The 21,268-nt window shown below is 52.7% G+C and overlaps 1 protein-coding gene across 10 annotated transcripts in view; it reads right to left on the reverse strand.

Moving 5' to 3' along the window:
* Window positions 1–21,268, reverse strand: part of ARHGAP22 (Rho GTPase activating protein 22) — a 174,292-nt gene that overhangs the window by 12,804 nt on the left and 140,220 nt on the right. For 6 of the 10 annotated variants that reach the window (XM_027062517.2, XM_053206798.1, XM_027062518.2 and 3 more), the window contains one exon: window positions 16,720–16,896. The exons of 1 other annotated variant lie outside the window; for it this stretch is intronic. In XM_027062517.2, the coding sequence (XP_026918318.1) occupies window positions 16,720–16,896 (177 nt within the window). Of the gene's footprint in view, window positions 1–3,631; window positions 4,351–16,719; window positions 16,897–21,268 lie in introns of those variants that run through there. 3 more of the 10 variants (XM_027062520.2, XM_053206801.1, XM_053206802.1) reach the window with 2 other exon arrangements.

A 21,268-nucleotide genomic window follows, 5' to 3' on the forward strand; every position in this document is an offset into this window, starting at 1 on the left:
CTCAGTCGGTTGAGCGTCTGACTTCGCTCAGGTCACGATCTCACGGTCCGTGAGTTCGAGCCCCGCATCAGGCTCTGTGCTGACAGCTCGGAGCCTGGAGCCTGCTTCGGATTCTGTGTCTCCCTCTCTCTCTGACCCTCCCCCCGTTCATGCTCTGTCTCTCTCTGTCTCAAAAATAAATAAAAATAAATGTTAAAAAAAATTAAAAAAAAAAATGTACAACACAGGGCGCCTGGGTGGCCCAGTCGGTTAAGCAGCCGACTTCGGCTCAGGTCATGATCTCACGGTTCACGGGTTCGAGCCCCGGGTCGGGCTCTGTGCTGACAGCTCAGGGCCTGGAGCCTGCTTTGGATTCTGTGTCCCCTCACCCCCACCCCTGCCCCTCCCCTGCTCATGCTCTGTCTCCCTCTGTCTCTCAATAAAAAAAAAAAAATTTTTAAATGTACAACAGAACTACCAGACGACCCAGCCACTCCACTTCTGGAAACTCAAACGAGCGGGGCAGAGGACACGCAGGGGGAACTGCCCACAAGCAGAGGGTCCCCGAAAGGGGAGGGAGCGAGCTTGGCACTGCACCCTCAGTGCCTGCCTCCTTTCCTGTCAGCCTCACCCGCTACTTGAGCGTCCTAAATCCGCCTGCTTTGCTGCTGCCTGGCCCATGAGCAGACCTCTACCCAGAGGTCTCTTTCCTCTTCAGTCTGTGCAAATTTCCCATTAGCGCTGGGGAACAGCTCAGACGTGCCCTCCTGTGGGAGCTGTCCCAGCCCCTCACCTCTGCATAACCACAGAGCTCTCGCTCCTTCTCTCCCTGCGCTCTACCACGGATGCGGATGCGTGAAGACACCTGCCCCTCTGCAGCCCCGAGCTGGTGCTGGACTGGGGGCAGAGGTCAAGGAGCACTGAGTGAAGGATCCAGAGTTCACGCACTCGGCGCCCCTCCCTGGGCTCACAGGGGACTGAAGGCCACAGTCAGGCAAGAGAGACACGGAGCAGAATTCTAAAACGTCCTCCAGAGATCCACAAAGCTGGGGTAATCCCATTCAGCCTCCTCTGGGCTCTAGCCCTTCCTGCTCTCCCATCTCCCATCCGAGGGCCAAACGCCATCCTTCTGTCTGTCCCTCTGCCCATCTACCCTTCTATCACTGTCACACTTGCACCTCACCCTGTTCTAGGTAGAGGACAGCCTTAGTGCGGCTCGAGAGCTGTAAACATGTAAACCCTACCAGCCGAACGCCCGTTGCTGCCCCCCTCCCACCTCCCCTCCCCCAGGATAAAAGGCAATTTGGCAGGCAGGCCAGGCTCTGCCCCCACCTCCCTCTGGGGTGCAGACATGGGCCAGACACAGGGCAGCCGCTTCGGAGCCTGCTCCACTGTTCGTGCAGCACCCTCAACTCTGACGGCCCCCTCCCAATCTCAACACACCCACGGCCTCCCCGTGAGGCCTTCCTCCCCACTCACCCCACCCTAAACAGGGCTGGGAGAGCCAGGAAAGGCCATGGGGCCCCTGGTGCTTCCAGATAGAGGCGATCTGGGGGAGGAGGTGACATTGAAACCGGGGTGTAGGCATGAGCAGGAGACAGCCTGCTGGGTCGGGGTCTGATGTGGACTACAGGGCTTGGAGGGTGGACATGAGGGAACATAGCTGAAGAAGCAAGGACCAGGTGCTGTGGTGAGCACTGACCTCATATGTTGCTCAGGGACTTTGGGAAACGGTGATAGTACCTCAGAGGCCCTGTAAGTCGCTGAGCTCGGTGACAGGACTGGGCTACGGGTGGGAGTGGAGACACGGGCAGCAAGTGGTGGTCAAGACTGTAGGCCATAAACAGATTCTGAGCCTCAATGTGCACGGGTCTGGGTATACATCCCAGCTAAGCTATTGAGCAGAGAGGTGGCCGCCTCTCCTGGGCCTCAGTTTCTCCATCTATAAAATGGGATCATCGTACTGTTTTTAAGGGGCTGCCCTGAGGGCCCTGTCCGAGGCAGGGGGCTGTGAGGCACCACCAGGCCTGGGACTGACCCCACATTCCCAGCAGGGCTGTGCGGAGCTTTGCATGAGACTCTGTGCCAACTTTAGGAGCAAGCTGCCCCCTCACCACCCTCTGAGGAAAGAAGTTTCGTGGAGCGCTGCGGGAAAGCTCACTCCAGCCCAGCCCTCTAGGGTTTCCTTTCTCCTGCTATCCTGCTGGAAGCAACCTGCACTCCGGCTACAGGGCCCGGCCTCCTTCACTCTCCTTGCCCACCGCTCCCCTTGCCACGGTCTCTCTGGAAGAACCTGGCAGGGCTCAGAACAGCCACACTGAACTCCCTCAGCCCTCCTGGCACATCTCGGAGGGGAAGCCTTGCCAAGAACCAGCTCCAGTAGGTTTGTCAGATCCCTGGAAACCCAGCCAGTGTGCGGGTTCCTCGAGGCCCCAGCCCACGCTCTTCACAAAGTACTGGCTTTGCCACCAGAGAGGAAACTGGCAGTGGCTGCCTCTCCTCTCGATGAACCTGTCGGAAGGCTCAGAGCTGGGCCGAGCCTCCTTCCCTGCCAGCTCCCCCTGGCAAACCCTAGCCCTCATTCCCCTCTCCACAGAATCCCCTGAAGAAGCAGGAAGTCACAGGCCACAGACCGGGCAGTCAGTTGGCTCAGATCCCTGTCCTGGATGACCTTGGGCACAGTCCTCAGTCTCCCTGCCACTTCGTGGGGCTGTGAGAAGCCATGGGACAGCTTCCCACAGCAGGCACACCGAAGCAGGTGCTTGGTGAATGTGGCCTTCTCTTGGCCCAGGAGGGCCGGCCTAGGGCCCTGGGCTCTGTCAGCTCAAAGGACTCTGCAGGAAAGGGCCTGGTTTTCCCTCTCTGGAGCTGATTCCCAAGAGGAGACCTCAGGCTGGCTTTGGCTCCTCTAGGGTTCTCTCTAGTTGGTGGCAGGACCAGGAGTGGGGGACTAGGCCACAGTCGGGGAAGAGAGACAAGGAAAAAAACGTTCTTAAATTCTCTCCAGAGGTTCAGACTTGGGGAAGTCCCTTCCTGCTCTCAGCTCCCCTCCAAGGTCTGTCAACCCGCCCTTTCATGGCTGTGTGTGCCCATGTGCCTGGCCCTGCTCTGGGGCCTCGACAGCTTCAGAGCTGCCCCGGAGGCTGAAACCAACAGGCTGGGCTCTAGCCAGGCCTCACCAACCAAGAAGCTGACATCAGCGCAAGAAAGAGAATGGCAGCAAGAGGCATACATCATCTTGCCGGGTCCGGCCCAGGGTGAGCCAGCCCCAGGGCAGAGGATCCCTATCCTCCCAGTGGCAGCCAGGCCGCGCAGTGGATTTCCCAAGGCCCAGGGAGGCAAACGTGGGGGCGAGCACTGGGTTTGGAGTCGGTAGCCCGGGGTTCCCGTCAGGCTCCGTCCCCTCAGTAGTGGCGGGGGTGGGGATGACCCTTGGAGAATCCCCGCTCGGCTCCGGGCCGCCACCTCCCCACTCCGGGCGCAAGATAGGAGGGGCCTCTCGCCGCGAACACGCACCCGCCCCGCTCCCCCAGCCCCGCGCCCCGCCGCGGGCACCCCGACCCACGCGCGCTCCCCGCCGCGGCCCCCGAGACGCATGCGCGGCGCCCTCCTCGCCCGCGGCGCCGCTTCCCCGCACCCGGTCCCGCGCTACCTGGGGCCGCGGGCGCGCAGCAGGCGGGCAGGCGGCAGGGCGGCCGCGGGCAGGCGCAGCACCGGGAGAAGGCCCGCGAGGCCGGCATCAGGCCCATGGCGCACCCGGTGCGGCGGCGCGGCGGGGCAGGAATGCCCGGCACGCGCGCAGGTAGCGTCTTGCCCGCCGCCCGCCCCGGGCCCGGACCCTGGAGGGAGGGAGGGCCCGGCACTTGCGAGTTCCTGAAATGCCACGCCTGAAGCCGGCCCCCGGGAAGAGCTCCGGGTTCACACGTCTCACCCCCTTTCCCCGAACGCTCCGCGATACTAGGCTTCTAGGCTCCGGAGGAATGAATGCCAGCAGCTCCCAATGACGGTCCCTTCCAACAGGGGGGACGAGGACTCGCTTTAGGAGCTCCCATTCCCCGCAGGCTGGGAGGCATGTGTTCCAGGTGGGGCAGTGGAGACCCAGGAAGGCCAGGTAACTGTCTGGGTCACCCAGCTTGGGGGTGGGTGGGTGCGGGGTGGGGAGGGAGCGCCGAGCTCGGATCTAACACTGGGCTCCTGGCTTCAGAGCTGGTGCTTCGGCCTTTAAGGCGTCCTGTACAGCCCAGAGAGGTGAGTATTGATGTCCCCATTTTACAGACGTGGCAGCTAAAGTCTAGAGAGTTTATAGAATTTTCCTAAGGTCACACAGCTAGTAAGTACCAGACCTCCCATCCAGACTTAAACTACGTTAAGACAAGTTAAAGATACGTAATCTTTCCAGGTCGGGATTCTGTCCCAGTGAAATGAACCCACAAGCCCATACTTCCAAAGTCTGAAGACTGGGACGTTTATACTCCTCCTGGTATATATACCGGGGGGGGGGGGGGGGCGCAGGTGCAAAGCAAAGCTGGCGGGGGTGGGGGGGGTGGGGGGGGGTGGCAGCACCAGGCAGGAGGAATAGAGACCCACGGGGTTCTGTGGGCCAAATTCTGTAAGGGAGGAGCTTAGGGGAGCCCTGGGGCTGGAAAGGGTGGGGGGCTCATCTGAAAGCTGAGTGTGCAGTGCACAGCCAGTGCTCTCCGAAGCAAGGGGGGACCAGGATGAGGCAAATGAGGCACTGCCCACCTGCGCAAAACTTAAGGTATCAAAAACTTCAATAAGCAAGGTAAACATTTCACTGCAGTGTTTTAACAAATACAAGTTAATGTAAAAAAAAAAAATCCATGATGAACAAATTATCAAAACTTTAAGTAATGACAGGCTGCAACCCTGCTTTTGGCACAGATCCTGTGAGCGTCTCGCCCTAATCCCCCGGATCCTGTCTTCATTTGAAATTTTGAGATTTACTGTAGACGTGGTGGGAGAAATAATGATTCCCCCCTCCCCAAATGTCCACATCCTAACCCCTGGAACCTGTGACTGTGTTACCTCACCTTTTGCAGACATGATTAAATTAAGGATGGAGAGACTGTACTGGATTATCCAGGTAGGTTTTCTAAAAGGGAGGCAGAGGGAAGGCTGACTACAGAAGAGGTAATGATGGTAAGGAGGGAAGCAGAGACCGGAGTGATGAGACCACAACCAACGAATGTGAACAGCGTTCTAGGAGGTGGACAGGCGAGGAACAGGGTCTCCCAAGAGCCCTCAGAAGGAACAGGCCCTTCCAAAACCTTGATTTTAGCGAAGACTCAGTTCTGACTTCTGACCTCCACGATTGTGACAGGATAAATTTGTGTTGTTTTGAGCCACTAAGTTTGTGGCAATTTGTTAGAGCAGCAATAAGAAACTAATGTAATGGACTTTTTGCATTAATTTCCATTACAAATATCACAATAACATGTTCATCCTGATCACTGAGGCTTTTGCTGCCCTCCTTAAATTCTGTGCTGCAGGCCACATAGGCCCCCTAGTCCTGGCCCTGATACTAGTATGGGGGTGGGGGCTCACATCCTCCTTAGCCCTGGGTTCTGGGGAGGGGCTCAGGGCTCTCCCTTCCCAAAGTTCAAGTACACAGGAAGGGAGGAAGGGCATTTCATGATGCCGGTGAGGGCCACAAGCCAAGGAATGTCCCGCCCTAAACCTGTCAGAAAAGCCTAGGGCTCCCACTACCCAGGGACCGTCTGGGTCTGAGCAGCACTGTCCACCTTCAAGGGAAGGACCCAAGGGCTCAGTTAGAGTCACCTACCCTGGGGGTAGGCGGACCCTCCCAGTGGCCATGTGGGCTCTGATGCCATCTTGCTTTCTCCTCCTGAGCTTTGGTTCCCCTACCTGTGCGGTTAGACCTGCCAGGCTCTAGGGAATCCCTTCCATTCCCACACAGATTCCCCAGACGGCTGGAAGTCTGCAAGTGCCCGCCATTTAGAAGGCTCTGGACTCAGATGGGCACCAGATTATGCCCCAGCCAGGATAACACACCCCATGTCGGGGGGTCATTTGTAGCTGTGGGGCCTATTAGGGTTGTTCAGAGAGAGTCTTAAAATTGTCCCGTTGGGGGGTGGGTGCCTGGGTGGCTCAGTTGGTTGAGTGTCCAACTTTGGGGTCAGGTCATGATCTCGTGGTTCGTAAATTCAAGCCCTGGTGTTTGGCTCACGGGTGTCAGTGCCAAAGCTGTCAGCGCAGAGCCTGCATCAGATCCTCTGTCCCCCCCTCTCTCTGCCCCTTCCCTGCTTGCTCTCTCTCTCTCTCTCTCTCGCAAAAATAAACATTAAAAAAAAAATTGTCCTCTTGGGGCAAGGCCAGGAAGCTGAGGCTCTGTCCTCTCAAACAAGTACCTGGACACAGATGACCTCTTCAGCGGGGGTGGCCCTCAGTTCTGAGCTGTGTGTCGAACAGGCCCCGGGTCCAAGACCTCGGGGACTCTTTCCTCAGTCTGATTGCCTCCCCATGATCTCCGTCCCTCCCATCAAGACAACTCAGATCCAGAGGCTATGGTGCTCTGATGCTTACCCAGGGAGAGAAAGAGAGAGAGGGAGACAGAATCACTGATGGTCTCACCCTGGGGACAGCTGCCTCTGCCCCCAGCTCTGCTGTGTGCTGTAAGGCAAATTGCTAAACCTCTCTAGGCCTCTCTGCCTCCCTCTATAATGTAATTTTGATACAACTAACCCCTGGCAAGAATAGCACTTAGCAAGCATGAGACCCCTCTGTGTCTCCTCAGACTGATATGGAGAACGACCAAGGCCACCTCGAAGCCACGAGACCCAGGGAACCTGGCCATAGGATCACCTGGAGGCCCCCTGGCATCCTACTTTCCAGAGCAGGCATCCAGCAGGGGGTGCTCTGAAGTCTAGCAGACCTGGGTTAGAACCCAGCTTCCTGGGGTACCTGGGTGGCTCAGTCGGTTAAGCGTCCCACTTGGGCTCAGGTCATGATCTCACAGTTCGAGAGTTCAAGCCCTGCATCAGGCTCTGTGCTGACAGCTCAGAGCCTGGAGCCTGCTTCGGATCCTGCGTCTCCCTCTCTCTCTACCCCTCCCCTGCTTGTGCTCTCTCTCTCCCTTTCACAAAAATAAATGACATTTAAATACATAAACAAACAAACAAACAAACAAAAGAACCCAGCTTCCTGCCGACTTCTCTGTGACCTGGACAAAGCGTTTGAGTCTCCCTGTTGCCCAGTGTCCCCGCCTGTAAAGGTTTTCACGACCAGTTTCCTAGGGCTATTGCAGAGCCTGACACAGGAACATGCTGAATAAATGTTAGCTGCCCTGGCGAGTGGCTGGGGTTACTGGGGCACCGCTCAGTGTCACTGGCACTAACCCTCCACTGGCCTCATCTTAACAGTAACCATGACAAACTCTCTCCTGGCCCTGTCTGTGATCTGAGCTCTCCTTAGCACAAACAGAAGCCAGGCAGGCCACGTTGATGGGGCATTTCCCATCACAGCCGCTGGGAAGGAAGGAGAACTTCTGGCAAGGTGCGGAAGAGGCAGCTGAACAGTTAGCGTCCTGAATTCACCCCAGTAAATCACCACTGCTGGCGTGCCGGGCTCTCCCAAGGCAAGTTATCTGCCCTCCCTCTCTGTTCTCCCCATAAACGGCCCCGGGCTCCCTGCCATCCTGTCAGAGGGGTCCGTGGCTGGGAACTATTTCTCCTACAAGCTCAGACTCCAGAAGCACTACAGGGGAAGGAGGCCCAAGGATGCTGTGAACCAACCCCTAAGCCCAGAAGAGGCCAGATCTGCCCTCTGTGAGCCTGGGGCATGGAAAGGGTCCCAGGCCTGCTGAGGCATCTCCTCCACCTGGCTTGTGGACCCACAGAACATACGAGGATAGGCTGAAGGTACCAGAATCATGCTCAAGCAGCCCATCTGCTGGCTTAGTGACCTGAAGCCCAGCGCAGATTAGCCACAGTCCTTTCTCTCCCCTTTTGGAAGGGCTGCCAAGAAAGGCCCAGCGAGGGACTCTGGGCCTGGTGGGTCAACATTCAGGGAAACCGGAAATAAGACTCTCTTCTTCAATCTCCTAGAAGAGCTGGGCAAGCAGCACGGGGGAGAAGTGGTCCACTAGTATCTCGGGCTCCACCACTGCTAGCCTGGGCTGGGGCCAGTGACCTTTCATTCTGAACCGGATTGTGCCTCGAGGGGCTTCTATTTGGAGAGGTCATTCTAGCAAACAGTGACCACTTCCAGCTGGACTAAAAAGGTTGCTTTGTGTCCCTCCAACTTGCCCCACGGCTGGGATTTTCTCCATGTCAAGTGTCCTGCCCTGTGGCTTCTGGAAGCTGCATGTGTCCCCTCTTTTTCCTTCTACCACCTGATTTCTGAGGAACCGAAGAGCAGGAGAATTGGCTCCAGGGAGTCAGAGGAAAGTCTCCAGCAGACTGTGAGAGCCGCATACAACCGGGCTGGGGCAACAAGGCTCTGATGGCCACTGCGGGCCTGCTGCTGGTCCCTCACACCCCTCCCCAGCGCAGGGCAGTCACTGTGGGCAGGGACACCATTCCCAAGCTGGGTTCCTTGCCCCAGGGCTGTCGTTCCGTGCTGCTGCCTGTAAGGTTGGGGCAGAGAGCTTCTGGGCTGTGCTAGGCAGTGCCTGGCAGCCTGTGAGTGTCAGAGTTACCATGCTACTAGTTACTGAGCGCTAATCCTGACTCCTGCATCCAACGCAGCACCTGCCCTGGCTTCATGACAAATAGACATCTCAAACTGAGAAGTGTCCAAATGGAACTGTGGTCGGGCCGCGACCTCCCAAACCTGAACTGCGCTCTTGGTTAATGACAGCTCTGTCCCCAAGACCTCTCACCCACACCCCATGAGTCACCTGCACTGTCCTTGCTCTCGCACACCTCCACCCAGTGCTTGTCAGTCCTATTTTCCAAACAGATTCAGAACCTGATTACTTTCACTGTCACCCACCATAGTGAAAGCGCCCATGTCTCCTGCCTGGATTAGTCCATGTATACCTGTCCTTGGCTTCGCCTTGTCCCTCTCAGGCCAGCAGTCAGAGTGGCCCTTTACAACTATATGTCAGATGCCATCATGCCTCAGCTCAAAGCCCTCCAATGCGCCCTCCCCCTTTCATTTAGGAGTGAGAGCCAGGGCACCTGGGTGGCTCAGTTGGGTTAAGCATCTGACTTCAGCTCAGGTCATGATCTTGCAGTTCAGGAGTTCCAGCCCCGCATCAGGCTCTGTGCTGGCAGCTCAGAGCCTGGAGCCTGCTTCAAATTCTGTGTCTTCCCCTTTCTCTGCTCTTCCCCTGCTCATGCTCTCTCTCTCTCTCAAAAATAAATATTTTTAAAAATTCAAACAAACAAACAAACAAAAGGAGTGAGAGCCAAAGTCCTCACAGGGGTGCGGGAGGCTCCTTCCCATCTGCCCTGTCCCTCACCCCTCCGGCCTACCCACCCTCCACGCTGCTTCAGGACCACATCAGATGTACTCTGCTGATGCCCAGGCTGCTGCCTCTGGCTGGCCAGCTTCCACCAGACATCCTGGCTGGCTTTCTCACCTCCCAGACTGTTTGAATGGCCCATCCTCATCACTGTATTTATGCTCGGGTTTGTTTTTCTTTCAACAGCACTCACCACCCTTCCAAAACACAGAGGTTCACAGAATATGGGCCCCGGACCAGCAGCACCAGCAGCATCTGGGAACTTGTTAGAAATACAAATTCGAGGGCATCGCCCAAGTGAGCTGGAATCCCCGTGAGTGGAGCCAGCAGTCCCATTTCCACAGGCCTTCCTCGGGGTGCCTCAGATGCTAGCTAACATTTGAGAACCACTGCTCTGTGCCTCGTGGCTTGCTTTCCTGGTTAGTGGCCGTCTTGTGGAGTAGGAAGGAAGCTCCCCCGACCTCTTTTCCTGCCACCTCCCCTGCCTGCGCACAGCAGATGTGCTGTGTTTGCTGAATGTTCCAGGGCTACCTTGTACTGAGAGAGCGCTGAGCACTTTGTGTCCGTCTTCTCTCTTAATTCTCACGACAGTCCTGCAATGAAGGCATTCTTCTTCCGTTTTGCAGACAAAGACACAGAGAGGGTAACAGGCCTACCCAGGGTCACACAGCCAGCAAAGGGCAGAGCCAGATCACACTCAGACCACACAACCTGATGCTGGAATCTGTGCTCACTCTGCCTCCTCTCACCCATCAGTGCAACTGGCTTTGCCAAGCACCGTCCTATCAGACCCACCTTTGAGGGCTTGCAGGCTCTCTCCAGATAACTAGGCAAGGGTTCATCCATGCAAGCACCTGCCAGATGCCAGGTAACCCTGGGTACTCAGTGGTTCCCTCTTCTTTCGTCTCATGGTGAGCTGGGTAGGAGTTGCTGCCCAATGGGGCTCCAGGGCCCATGTTCCCAGAGCTGGGCACAGAAGTCCAGAGATCTACAGGAGAGCATTGCCCTCTTCACAATGTCAAGTTTTCTGATCCATGAAGATGGGATGTCCTTCCATTTATTCAGGTCTTTTTTAGTTTCTTTTAACAACATTTTGTCACTTTCAGAGTAGCAAGTTTTAAACTTCTTTTGTTACATTTATTCCTAAGTATTCTCTTCTTTGGGATGCTATTGTAAATGAAGTTTTCTTAATTTCATAACAATGAAATTGTGTGCTCATTGCTACTGAACAGAAATACAGCTGATTAGTGTATCCTGCAGTCTTGCCGAATGTTTTATGACTTCTAATTGTTTTCTAGTGGATTTCTTAAGGTTTTCTGTATATGAGATCCTATTATCTGCAAATAAGAGATACTTTAACTCCTTTCTTCCTTTCCAATCTGGATGTATGTCATTTTCTTGCCTAATTGCTCTGGCCAGAACCTCCAGTACAGTGCTGAATTTCAGTGAGGAGAGTGAGAATCTGTGCCTTGTTTCTGATCTCAGAGGATAAGTATCCAGTCTTCCTCCACAAGTATGATGTTACCTTTGGGTCTCTTGTAGATACATACTCTTTATCAAGTTCAGTAAGTTTCTTTCTACCCCCATCCCTAGGCCATTTATTTTCATCAGGAAAGGGTGCCAGACTTTATTAAATGCTTTCTCTGAGTCTACTGAGATGATCATGTGGTGTTTTAAGTAGGGTTCATGTACTCAGCAGGGAGCCCAATGGGGGTGGGGGGGGGAGCTTGAATTCACAACCCTGAGATCAAGACCTGAGCTGAGATCAAGAGTCAGATGCTTAACTGACTGAGCCACCCAGGCGTCCCAATCATGTGGTTTTTGTCTTTAATTCCATTCGTGTATTACAACTGTTGATTCTCAGGTGTTAAACTATCCTTGCATTCCTGGGATAAATCTCATTTGGTCATAAATCTCATTTCATTTGTATAATCCTTTCATATACTGCTGGATTCAATTTGTAAGTATTTTGTTGAGGATCTTTGCATCTATGTCCACAAGAGAGATCAGTGCTCCAGCCATTCTTCTCTGCCTCTCCAGTACCATCAGTCTTTTGCATTGCTGTTTTGTCTCCCAACTTAAAACCAAAAAATCCAACAGCCCTCTCTTTACCTGACCTCCCCTTCAGCCACTGTCCCATTTCTTTCCCTTTATAGTCAACTTCTTGAAATAGTCGGTTATTCTCACACTCCATTTCCCCTCATCTTACCCTTTCTCATGCCCACTATTATCAAGCTCTATCCCCAGCACTCCACCAGAACCATGCTTGCCCAAGTCAGCAATGAACTATGCTCGATCTCTTCTGGTTGATCTGTCCACAGTGCATGTTGTCACTGCCCCTTCCTCCCTAGACATTCCCTTCAGTTGCCTCGGGATCCCCAACTCACTCCGGGCTCCTCCCCCTCACCAACCCTCCTGAGCCCCCTCTGCTGGCTCCTCCTCTGCCCTTGACTTCTCACCTGGGAGCAGCTCAGGGTTCAGCCCTGGTCCTCTGCTGTCTCTACACTTGGCTCTATGGTGCCTCACCCCAGCCTCACGGCTTCAAACCCCATCTATATGTCAACAGCCTCCAAATTCCCCCTCCAACCCAGTCCTCTCTCCAGTTCTCTAGACTTAAATGTTAAACTGCCTATTGGACACTTAAAGTTGAGCCTCTAGGGGTGCCTGGGTGGCTCAGTCGGTTAAGTGTCTGACTTTGGCTCAGGTCGTGATCTTGTGGTTCGTGAGTTCGGGCCCTGCACTGGGCTCCATACTGACAGCTCAGAGCCCAGAGCCTGCTTCAGATTCCGTGTTTCCCTCTCTCTCTGCCCCTACTCTGTTCATGCTCTGTCTCTCAAAAATAAATAAACGTTAAAAAAAATAATAACAAACTTGAGCCTCTACCAGGTATCTCAGACTAAGCCCAATGGGAACTCTCACACTTCATTCCAAACACTGAACTTCCTTTGGTCTTTTTCATCTGTTAATGGCTAATCCATCCTTCCAGTTGCTTAGGTCAAAACATCCTGGAATTACCCTTGACTTCTCTCATTCTCTTATACCTTTCTTCCATTCCAGCAGGGAAATACTTACACTGGCTTTACCTTAAAATATATCAAGAATTCAATTACTTCTCATCACCAGTACCACCCAGGCCAAGCTGCCATCGTCTCTCAGTTGCATTAGTGGATAATGAGCTCCTAGCTCGTCTCCCTGTTTCTGGCCTTGCCTTCTGGGATCTATTCTCAACAGGTGGCCAGAAGGATCCTGTTGGAACCCTGTCAGGCTCTGCCATTCTCTGTTCAAAACCCAGCAAGGGCACCACGTCACTCAGGGAAAGCCAGAGTCATCACCGTGACAAGGCCCTACTGACTTAAACCCCATTACCTCTCTGACCCACTTCCTGCTCTCTCCCTCTTCGCAGACTCTGCTCCAGCAGACTGACTTCTTCGCTGCTCTTCCGACATGGACCCCACTACCCCTGCCTCCAAACCTCTCCGCCCAGGTATATGTGTACGTCACCCTTCAGCTCCTTTACTCAAATGTCAGGAAACTCCAACCTCCAAAGCCTTTACTTGCCCTTCCCCCCTCACCTTTCTCCACGGAGCCCTGCAATCGGCTTGTTACCTGTTCTCTCCTAGAATGTGCATTTCATGAGGGTAGAGACCTTGTCTGTCCTGTTCACTGCTGTATCCCTGGCTCCTAGAATACTTTCGCAAGTGAATGAATGACTGGCTGAATGAATGAATGAACGAATGCCCAGATAAGAGGGACTGCCACCTCTGGGCAGGCCATCGCCAGTAACGGGCTCCACTGACCCCGTGGGTCTGCTGCCTCCAGTCTTCTCCATGGGGATGGCTGGGGCTGCCTCTGGCTGCAGCAGGCACACTGCCCATTCCTGTCTGTCAGAGGCGGCCTGCTCTCTGCCAGAACAAACATGCTTGAAAGGGCTCACGGACTCCGTTATTAACAGTGAAAGAAGGACTGATCCTCTAAGCCTCCTTTCCAGAGGAACCCAGGCTAATAACAGCTTTGCCAGGAACCTGCTCCAGAGGCTGACTGAGCCCACCTGTGAGTGCCCATGGCTTGCCCAGACATGTCTGCCATCGCTAACCCCTGCGATTGCTGCGTTTCCTCTGTGCTTCTGGTAGAAAGGAGATAAGTGCCTTTGATGACGGTTCCTGTTTGAAATCTTACAAGTTCTGCAGCACGCAGTCTGAGAAATTTGGTAAATGCTGGGGGACCTGAGGGAGGGACAGATCTGGGTTCCATGTTGGGTTCTGCAAAGGGTCCCAGTTCTGAGCAAGCACAGAGAGGGAGGGAGGGAGGGAGAGAGAGAGGGAAGGGGAGAGAGAGAGAGAGAGAGGTGGATGTGTGGCCAGAAGCTGGCACCATGAATAGAGTAGATGGGTGTGCCAGCGCCCTGCATGGTCTGAGTCAAAGCATGGCCTCTGGGGTTAGAACATCCACCTTTGTTTCTCAGCTTTGCTCCCTGAGTAGCTGGGTTGTCTTGGCCAAATTACATAGACACTTCAGCCTTGAGCTTCTCTGTTTTTTTAATATAGTGAAGTATCCGTACATCCAGAAACGTACTTAAAGCATATACCTGCAGATTACCACATTGCTGTAAAATGAACACCTGTGTAAGCGAGACTTCTATCCAGACTTTTATGGCATTTGTTTCTGTGCCTTTCTTTATTTCTGCTGCCCGATTACCCACCTACAAATAGTACAGTTTTCTTTCTGCCCTGTTATTCAACTTTATACACATGGAATTATACCTATAACATGTTACTGAGCCTCCCTAGTCCCATGGTAGGTGTTTAGGATTCATGCACGTTGTTAGGTGGAGTTGTGGGTAATTCTTTTCCACTGCTGTAGAGTTTCCTGCTGCAAGAACGAATCATACTTATTGAGCCCCTGGATCATCCCTAAACCCCTGGTTAGGGTCAGGCCATCATGGGTAAGGCTGCTGTGAACGTGTGATGTGTCCAAGTCCCCAGCATATCTGCACACATATTTCTATCTGGGACATGCCTAGCGGTGGCACTGCGGGGCCTCGGGGTGCATAGCAACTTTTGCAGATCCCAGCAATACCCACAAGTGCCCGTAGCTCTGTCCTTGTCACCTCCGAGAACCACCCGCCTTTTTCATTCAGTCTTTCTGGTGGGTGACTATAAGTGGCATGTCGTGGTTTAACATGCACCTGCCTGATGACTAACGAGGCTGAACGCTGCAGCCTGTGTTCACTGGTCACAAGGATTTCTTTTTTGGTAAAGTGCCTGTCCGAGTCTCTTGCCGGAGTTTCTACTGGCTTGTCTGTCGTTGCCTTCTGGGTTTGTAGAGGTTTGAGGAGCAAGTCATTTGACGGCTGTATGTGGTGCAAACACCTTCTCCCACCCTAGATGCTGGTCTTTTCATTTTCTTAATCTACCTTTTAACGAACAGATGCTCTTCCTTGTGTAGAGCATAATTTATCGATCTTTTCCTAAAAGATTAATGATTTTTATAACTCCTGCAAAAAGAAGTTTTCTCTACCCAAGATCACAATGATGTTCTCCTTTCCCTGGTGTTCGGAGGTGCCATCTGTCATAAGTCAAAGTCCAGCTGCATGAGAGTCTGATTCTGGGCTCTATTTTGTTCCATGGGTTCAATTCCAACCACTTTGCACCCAAGGAGGTCTGCGAAGGCCGCAGAAATCCCTGAGTGTGCCTGGGTCTTGGGTCAAAGTTGCCACGAGCCTCAGGAGGCAGGGAGGCCATGACTAACAGTGTGAGGGCATTTATGAAGCACAGGAAAAAAAACTGTCTTTCCAAGTGATATCGACTCTTCTATGTGAGGATCAGTGGTTCTAGGAGAGATGGCCAGGCAGGCCACAGCCGGGAATAGCAGAGGAGAGCTGGCGAGGTGAGTGGGGAAGGGAGGGGCTCAGCCTACAGAGCACACTGGGTCTGGAGATGGGCTCCAAGCCCTGAAAGGTGAGCTTCCGCCCCTGCCCAGAATGTGCAGCACTCAGACACTGTGCGGGGGAGACAGGATGTCCATGGCTCTCATGGTCACATGGTCTCCACATTCAGCAGGGAGTTGGTGGCCGCAACCCAGCCAGTATGGTGACCCCTTCTAAAAGCTCTTTTCATGATGATTGCAGAGGGGCACCAACCACACAGCCGGGGGCCACCCTTCCTTTCTCTTGCACCCTGTTGTCTGTCCGCAGACCCTGGCAGCCCTACCTTCAGAACACAGCTGCTGAGCCCTCTTCACTCTCTTCTCCACCCCCACGCCAGCCTGTGTCCCCGTCACCCCCGTCTGATGGCTGTCTCAGCCTGCCGTGTCCACTCCTGTCTCTCTCTGCTCCACCCCTCACATGGCGGCCAAAGGGCCCTTTACAAATCTGGGTCAGGTCGTGTCTGTCTCCTGCTCAGAGCCCTCCTTGGTGCCCCATCGATTGAGAACAAAATCTTGAGATCCCCACCATGTCCCCAAGGCCTCAGTGACCTCTCCTGCCTCATGTCCTCTACTCTCCTGTCCTCACTCCCTCAGACCCGCTGGCCTTCCTGAGATTCTCTGTGTCCAAATCTTTCACTCCCACCTCAGGGCCTTTGCACTTGCTTGCCCCTCTGCCTGAATGCTCTTTGCCCAGCACTCCCCTGGCTCTCCTGGCCACTTCATTGAGCTGGCTAGGCTACAACATCTAACACAGCATCCCCTCTATCATCCTACTTAAATTTACTTTATTGTGTTTCTCTCTACTTAAAATCATGTGACACCTTGACTTGCCTATTATCCGTCTCCCACTGGACAATGGACGGGAGAGGAGGGCAGAGGAATCCTCTATTTTGTTTTATCACTGAACTTCCGAGTGTCCGGAATATGACCAGGTACGTTTCAAGCATCCGATAAGTGTTTTCAATAAAGCTGCGTAAATGGCAACCACTGCTCTCAGCTCAGAAACAAGGCGCTGGTTGTGTGGGCAGCGCAGGGGCCCTGTGTGGCTGTAGGAAGGCACAACAGAGGGAAGGACGCGGGACCCAGTGCAGACCACCTCAAAAACACCTGCTGTGCAGCAGGGCTCTGGACGCAGGGAGGCAGTATGCACACGCCACAGGATTCTAGCCGGAGGAGGGCATGTTTTGAAAGGTGGCCCCGATTCCCCTGCTGCTGCCTGTCCAGTAAAGTGGAGGTGTGACTGTCAGGGGCCGGCAGCAGAAGAGGACAGCATGGCTTGCCTGCCGTAAGCAGCTAGGGACACAGCCAGTGGGTCCCAAGTGAGAGAGGTCTTGCGGGCTCAGTGCAGGGCGGAGGGGCATGATTACCTGAAGGCAAGGGTTCTAGAGGGTGAGCATGCGATCTACGGGCAGTACCTCCGCCAAGTGGGGCCCAGATGACCCGGCGGATGGCCTGCACCCAGTCCTCCATGTCACGTTGGGAGCTGGCCATGAGCAGGAGCGCCTCGGGGTTGGCCGGCACCTTCTCCCGCTCCCCGGTACCACCTGCAAGACAGGGAGACACAGGCTTACTGCAAGGACCCCCGTGCGGACACCGGGGCTCACACTCCCACAGCACTGTCCACCCCAATGCCAGTTAGCCTGTTCTTCCCTGCCCTGTGAGAAGGCCGCCTCTCCCAAACCTGTCGGCAACGGCCAAGCTTCTGGTTCCGTTTTGGCAGCCCCCTCCCACCCGCCGCCACTCCTTTCACACCCCACACGTGTATCTTTGGGGCCCTTGTAGGTTTCCACCTAGTTACATTTCCGCATCAAAACAGAAATCATTAGAAGCATGCCCAGGCACTATTAGGGAAAGAGCATTCACATTGGAGGCCAGCTGGGAGAAGTTCAGAACCCAGAGTAGCCTATGTATTTTGTTCTGCATCAGCTTTACGCCTCTTCCGCGCAAAGTGCAACATCACTATGCTTTTAACGTCCGCTCTGACATTACAGGCCTCCTTCCCCAGCCTGGAAAGGAGGCCTGATTCTCCACAAGCAGTAACATTACGGAGGCCTGCTGTCAAACCAGGATGGAGCAAAACGCTCTAGAATTCCCCACCCATCCCCACTCGCAGCTAGACATTGCATCTCAATGCAGAAGGATGGGAAAGTTCAGACAGATGTCATTAAATTTTCCCTAAGTAGCTCCAGCGGTTCTCACATTTTCATGTACAAATGAACTCATCTTTAGGGTGTACACAAAAACCATTTATACTGAACTTCATCTAAAGGCTTTTCAAGAATGATCTTGTCTTCGTTCATCCCCAACATCCTGCAATATGTAACTCACCCAAGTACTAGCCTCTGGTCCCAGAGCCACCGACCCTGAGCAGGACTGTCTGCAGGTGGGGTGTGAGTCCCAAGGTCCTGGGTTCTTGAGGGGGTGGGGTGGCAATGAGGGAGAACCGTGAGACCCAGGACACCCCCTTGCTAGAGCCTGCAGCCCTGGGATGGAGACAGGAGCAAGTGCTTCCTGAGTGCGTGGTACCTGCCCGGGACTCTTCTAGAAGCTGAAGACACTAAGTGGACAAAACCGTCCTCCTGGGATTCTTTAATCTTCACAAAGACTGTGTGGCAGGAGGTGCCGTTACTTTCCGCAGTTTCCTCAGTCAAGGAAACTGAGGCACAGAGTGATTAAGGAACTTGCTTGAACTCACACAGCTACTACGTGGTAGAGGCTGGGATTCAAAGTCCCCTGCTCTAGGCTCTGGCCCACCCCATGCTCTTGTCACCCCTCAAAGAGAAGGCAGCCTGGTGGGATCAGTCTGACAGTGGTCCCAGCAAGGCCGCCAAGGGCCAGGAAATGGAGCAGAGTACTCTGAGAGCTGGAGCAGAGTACTCTGAGAGCTGGAGCACAGGGTGGGGTATGTCCTCACTGAGGGGGCACCTGAGCAGGGCCAGTAGTCTGGACAGGCCTGTGAGGCCCAAAGCTCAGAAGGGTGATGAGCAAGGAGACAAGCGTGCCGGGACCCCAGGATGACTTCTGGAGCCCTCACCACACACACAAGCCCTGCTCCTTGGGAGCCCGTGCAACCGCTGGGAAGCAGGGCGGTGGAGGTGGAGGTGGAAGTGGAGGGGAAGGGAGTCATGGGGCAGAGGCGGCAGAGCCCGAAGCCAGACAAGTGTGTGTGCACCTGCGGGAAGCAAAGTCTGCACCCATGGCTCGGTGGCTGCCATGGTCATTCGTGGGGTGTGAGCACTGCCACAGAGGTGGGGAGAGTCGGAGCGGGGTGGGGGGGGAAGCCTGATGCCTCCAGGAAGCTTTGCTACATAAGCTTCTCTGAACCGGGGTCTCAAGATGGCTCAGAAGAAGATTTAGGACTCCCAAGAATTTGTTACAGTTACTTGCTTATCCTAAATACTCTTTTTTAATTTTTATTTATTTTTATTTATTTAATATAATTTGTTGTCAAATTGGTTTCCATACAACACCAGTGCTCATCCCAACAGGTGCCCTCCTCACTGCCCATCACCCACTTTCCCCTCTCCCCCACTCCCCATCAACCCTCAGTTTGTTCTCAGTATTTAAGAGTCTCTTATGGTTTGCCTCCTTCCCTCTCTGTAAGTCCCCCCTCTTCCTCTCCCCCATGGTCTTCTGTTAAGTTTCTCAGGATCCACAGAAGAGTGAAAACATATGGTATCTGTCTTTCTCTGTAGGACTTATTTCACTTAGCATACCATTCTCCAGTTCCATCCACGTTGCTACAAAAGGCCATATTTCATTCTTTTTCATTGCCAAGTAGTATTCCATTATATATATAAACCACATCTTCTTTATCCATTCGTCAGTTGATGAACATTTAGGCTCTTTACATAACTTGGCTATTGTTGAAAGCGCTGCTATAAACATTGGGGTACAAGTGCCCCTGTGCATCAGTACTCCTGTATCCCTTGGGTAAATTCCCAGCAGTGCTATTGCTGGGTCATAGGGTAGATCTATTTTTAATTTTTTGAGGAACCTCCACACTGTTTTCCAGAGCAGCTGCACCAGTTTGCATTCCCACCAACAGGGCAAGAGGATTCCTGTTTCTCCACATCCTCTCCAGCATCTGTAGTCTCCTCATTTATTAATTTTAGCCACTCTGGCATGAGGTGGTATCTCAGTGTGGTTTTGATTTGTATTTCCCTGATGAGGAGCAACGTTGAGCATCTTTTCACGTCTGTTGGCCATCTGGATGCCTTCTTTAGAAAAGTGTCTATTCATGTTTTCTGCCCATTTCTTCACTGGATTATTTGTTTTTCAGGTGTGGAGTCTGGTGAGTTCTTTATAGATTTTGGATACTAGACCTTTGTCTGATATGTCATTTGCAAATATCTTTTCCCAATCTGTCGGATGCCTTTCAGTTTTGTTGACTGTTTGCTTTGCAGTGCAGAAGCTTTTTACCTTGATGAGGTCCCAATAGTTCATTTTTGCTTTTAATTCTTTTGCCTTTGGAGATGTGTCAAGTAAGAAATTGCTGCGGCTGAGGTCAGAGAGGTTTTTTCCTGCTTTCTCCTCTAGGGTTTTGATGGTTTCCTGTCTCACATTCAGGTCCTTTATCCATTTTGAGTTTATTTTTGCGAATGGTGTGAGAAAGTGGTATAGTTTCATTCTTCTGCATGTTGCTGTCCAGTTCTCCCAGCACCATTTGCTAAAGAGACTGTCTTTTTTTCCAGTGGATATTCTTTCTTGCTTTGTCAAAGATGAGTTGGCCATACATTTGTACATTTTTTCCTTATTGAGTTTTGAGAGTTCTTTACATATTCTGGATACAAGTCTTGTATCAGATATATGCTCTGCAAGTATTTCTCCCTGTCTGTGCCTTTTCTTTTCATTCTCTTAAGAGTGTATTTAGAAAAGAAGTTTTTAATTTTAGTGAAGCTCAATTTACCAATGTTTTTCTTTTACTGAGTGTGCTTCTCTAAGAAATTTTTGCTTAACCCAAGGTCATAAAAGTTTTCCCCTAGAAGTTTCGTGGTTTTAGGACTTACATTTAGGTCTATGAGTTAATTTCTGAATTTGGTGCAAGGTATGGATTGAACTTCATTCTTTTTAAGTAGGCCTCACACCTAGCGCGGAGCCCAACACAGGGCTTGAACTCACAACCTTGAGATCAAGACCTGAGCCGAAATCAAGAGCCGGCCGCTTAACTGACAGACAGAGCCACCCAGGTGTCCCATATCTGGTATATTTTGTATCTCATGCATTATAGGTTTGAGCTCTAGAAGTTTGATTTGGGGTCTTTTCAAAAATATCTTTCACATCTCTACTTAACTTTCTGAACCTACTGGAATACAGGTATAAAAACTGTTTTACCATCTCCATCTGCTAATTTTAATACTGTCATTTCTAGGCTGGTGTCAGTGGATTGATTTTTCTCCTCATTGTGGGTCCTGTTTTCTTGATTCTTTGCATGCCTGATATTTTTTATTCGGTGCCAGACACTGTGATTCCTAAATCGTTGGGTGCTGAACATTTCTGTATTCCTCTAAAAACACTTGAGTCCCTTCTGGAATGAAGTTAGGTTACTTGGAATGAGTTTGATCCTCATAGATTTTGCTTCTAAGGTTTCTTAGGTGGGTCCAGAACACTCAGGATGAGCCAATTCTTCCCCACTGCTAAGGGAAAACCCTTCCGTGTTTCCTATGCAATGCCCCATGAGTCATGAGGTTTTCCAGGATGGTAGATGTAACAGGAACTATTCCCTGCCCTGTGTTAGAGGGGATGCTGTTGCCTGGAATCCTCCCTGGTCCCCTCCTCGGGTTCAGGTCATGTCCTCACTGTACATGGTGATGCGTTCTCAAGGAGTTTTCTCTCTGAGCAGCTCTTTCCTCCTGGGTATCCCATCCGAAAACTCTAGATGCTTTGGTCTCTCCATCCCTAAGCTCTGTCTCCTTA

This window comes from Acinonyx jubatus, chromosome D2 (assembly GCF_027475565.1).
Source record: "Acinonyx jubatus isolate Ajub_Pintada_27869175 chromosome D2, VMU_Ajub_asm_v1.0, whole genome shotgun sequence".
NCBI classification, from domain to species: Eukaryota; Metazoa; Chordata; class Mammalia; order Carnivora; family Felidae; genus Acinonyx; species Acinonyx jubatus.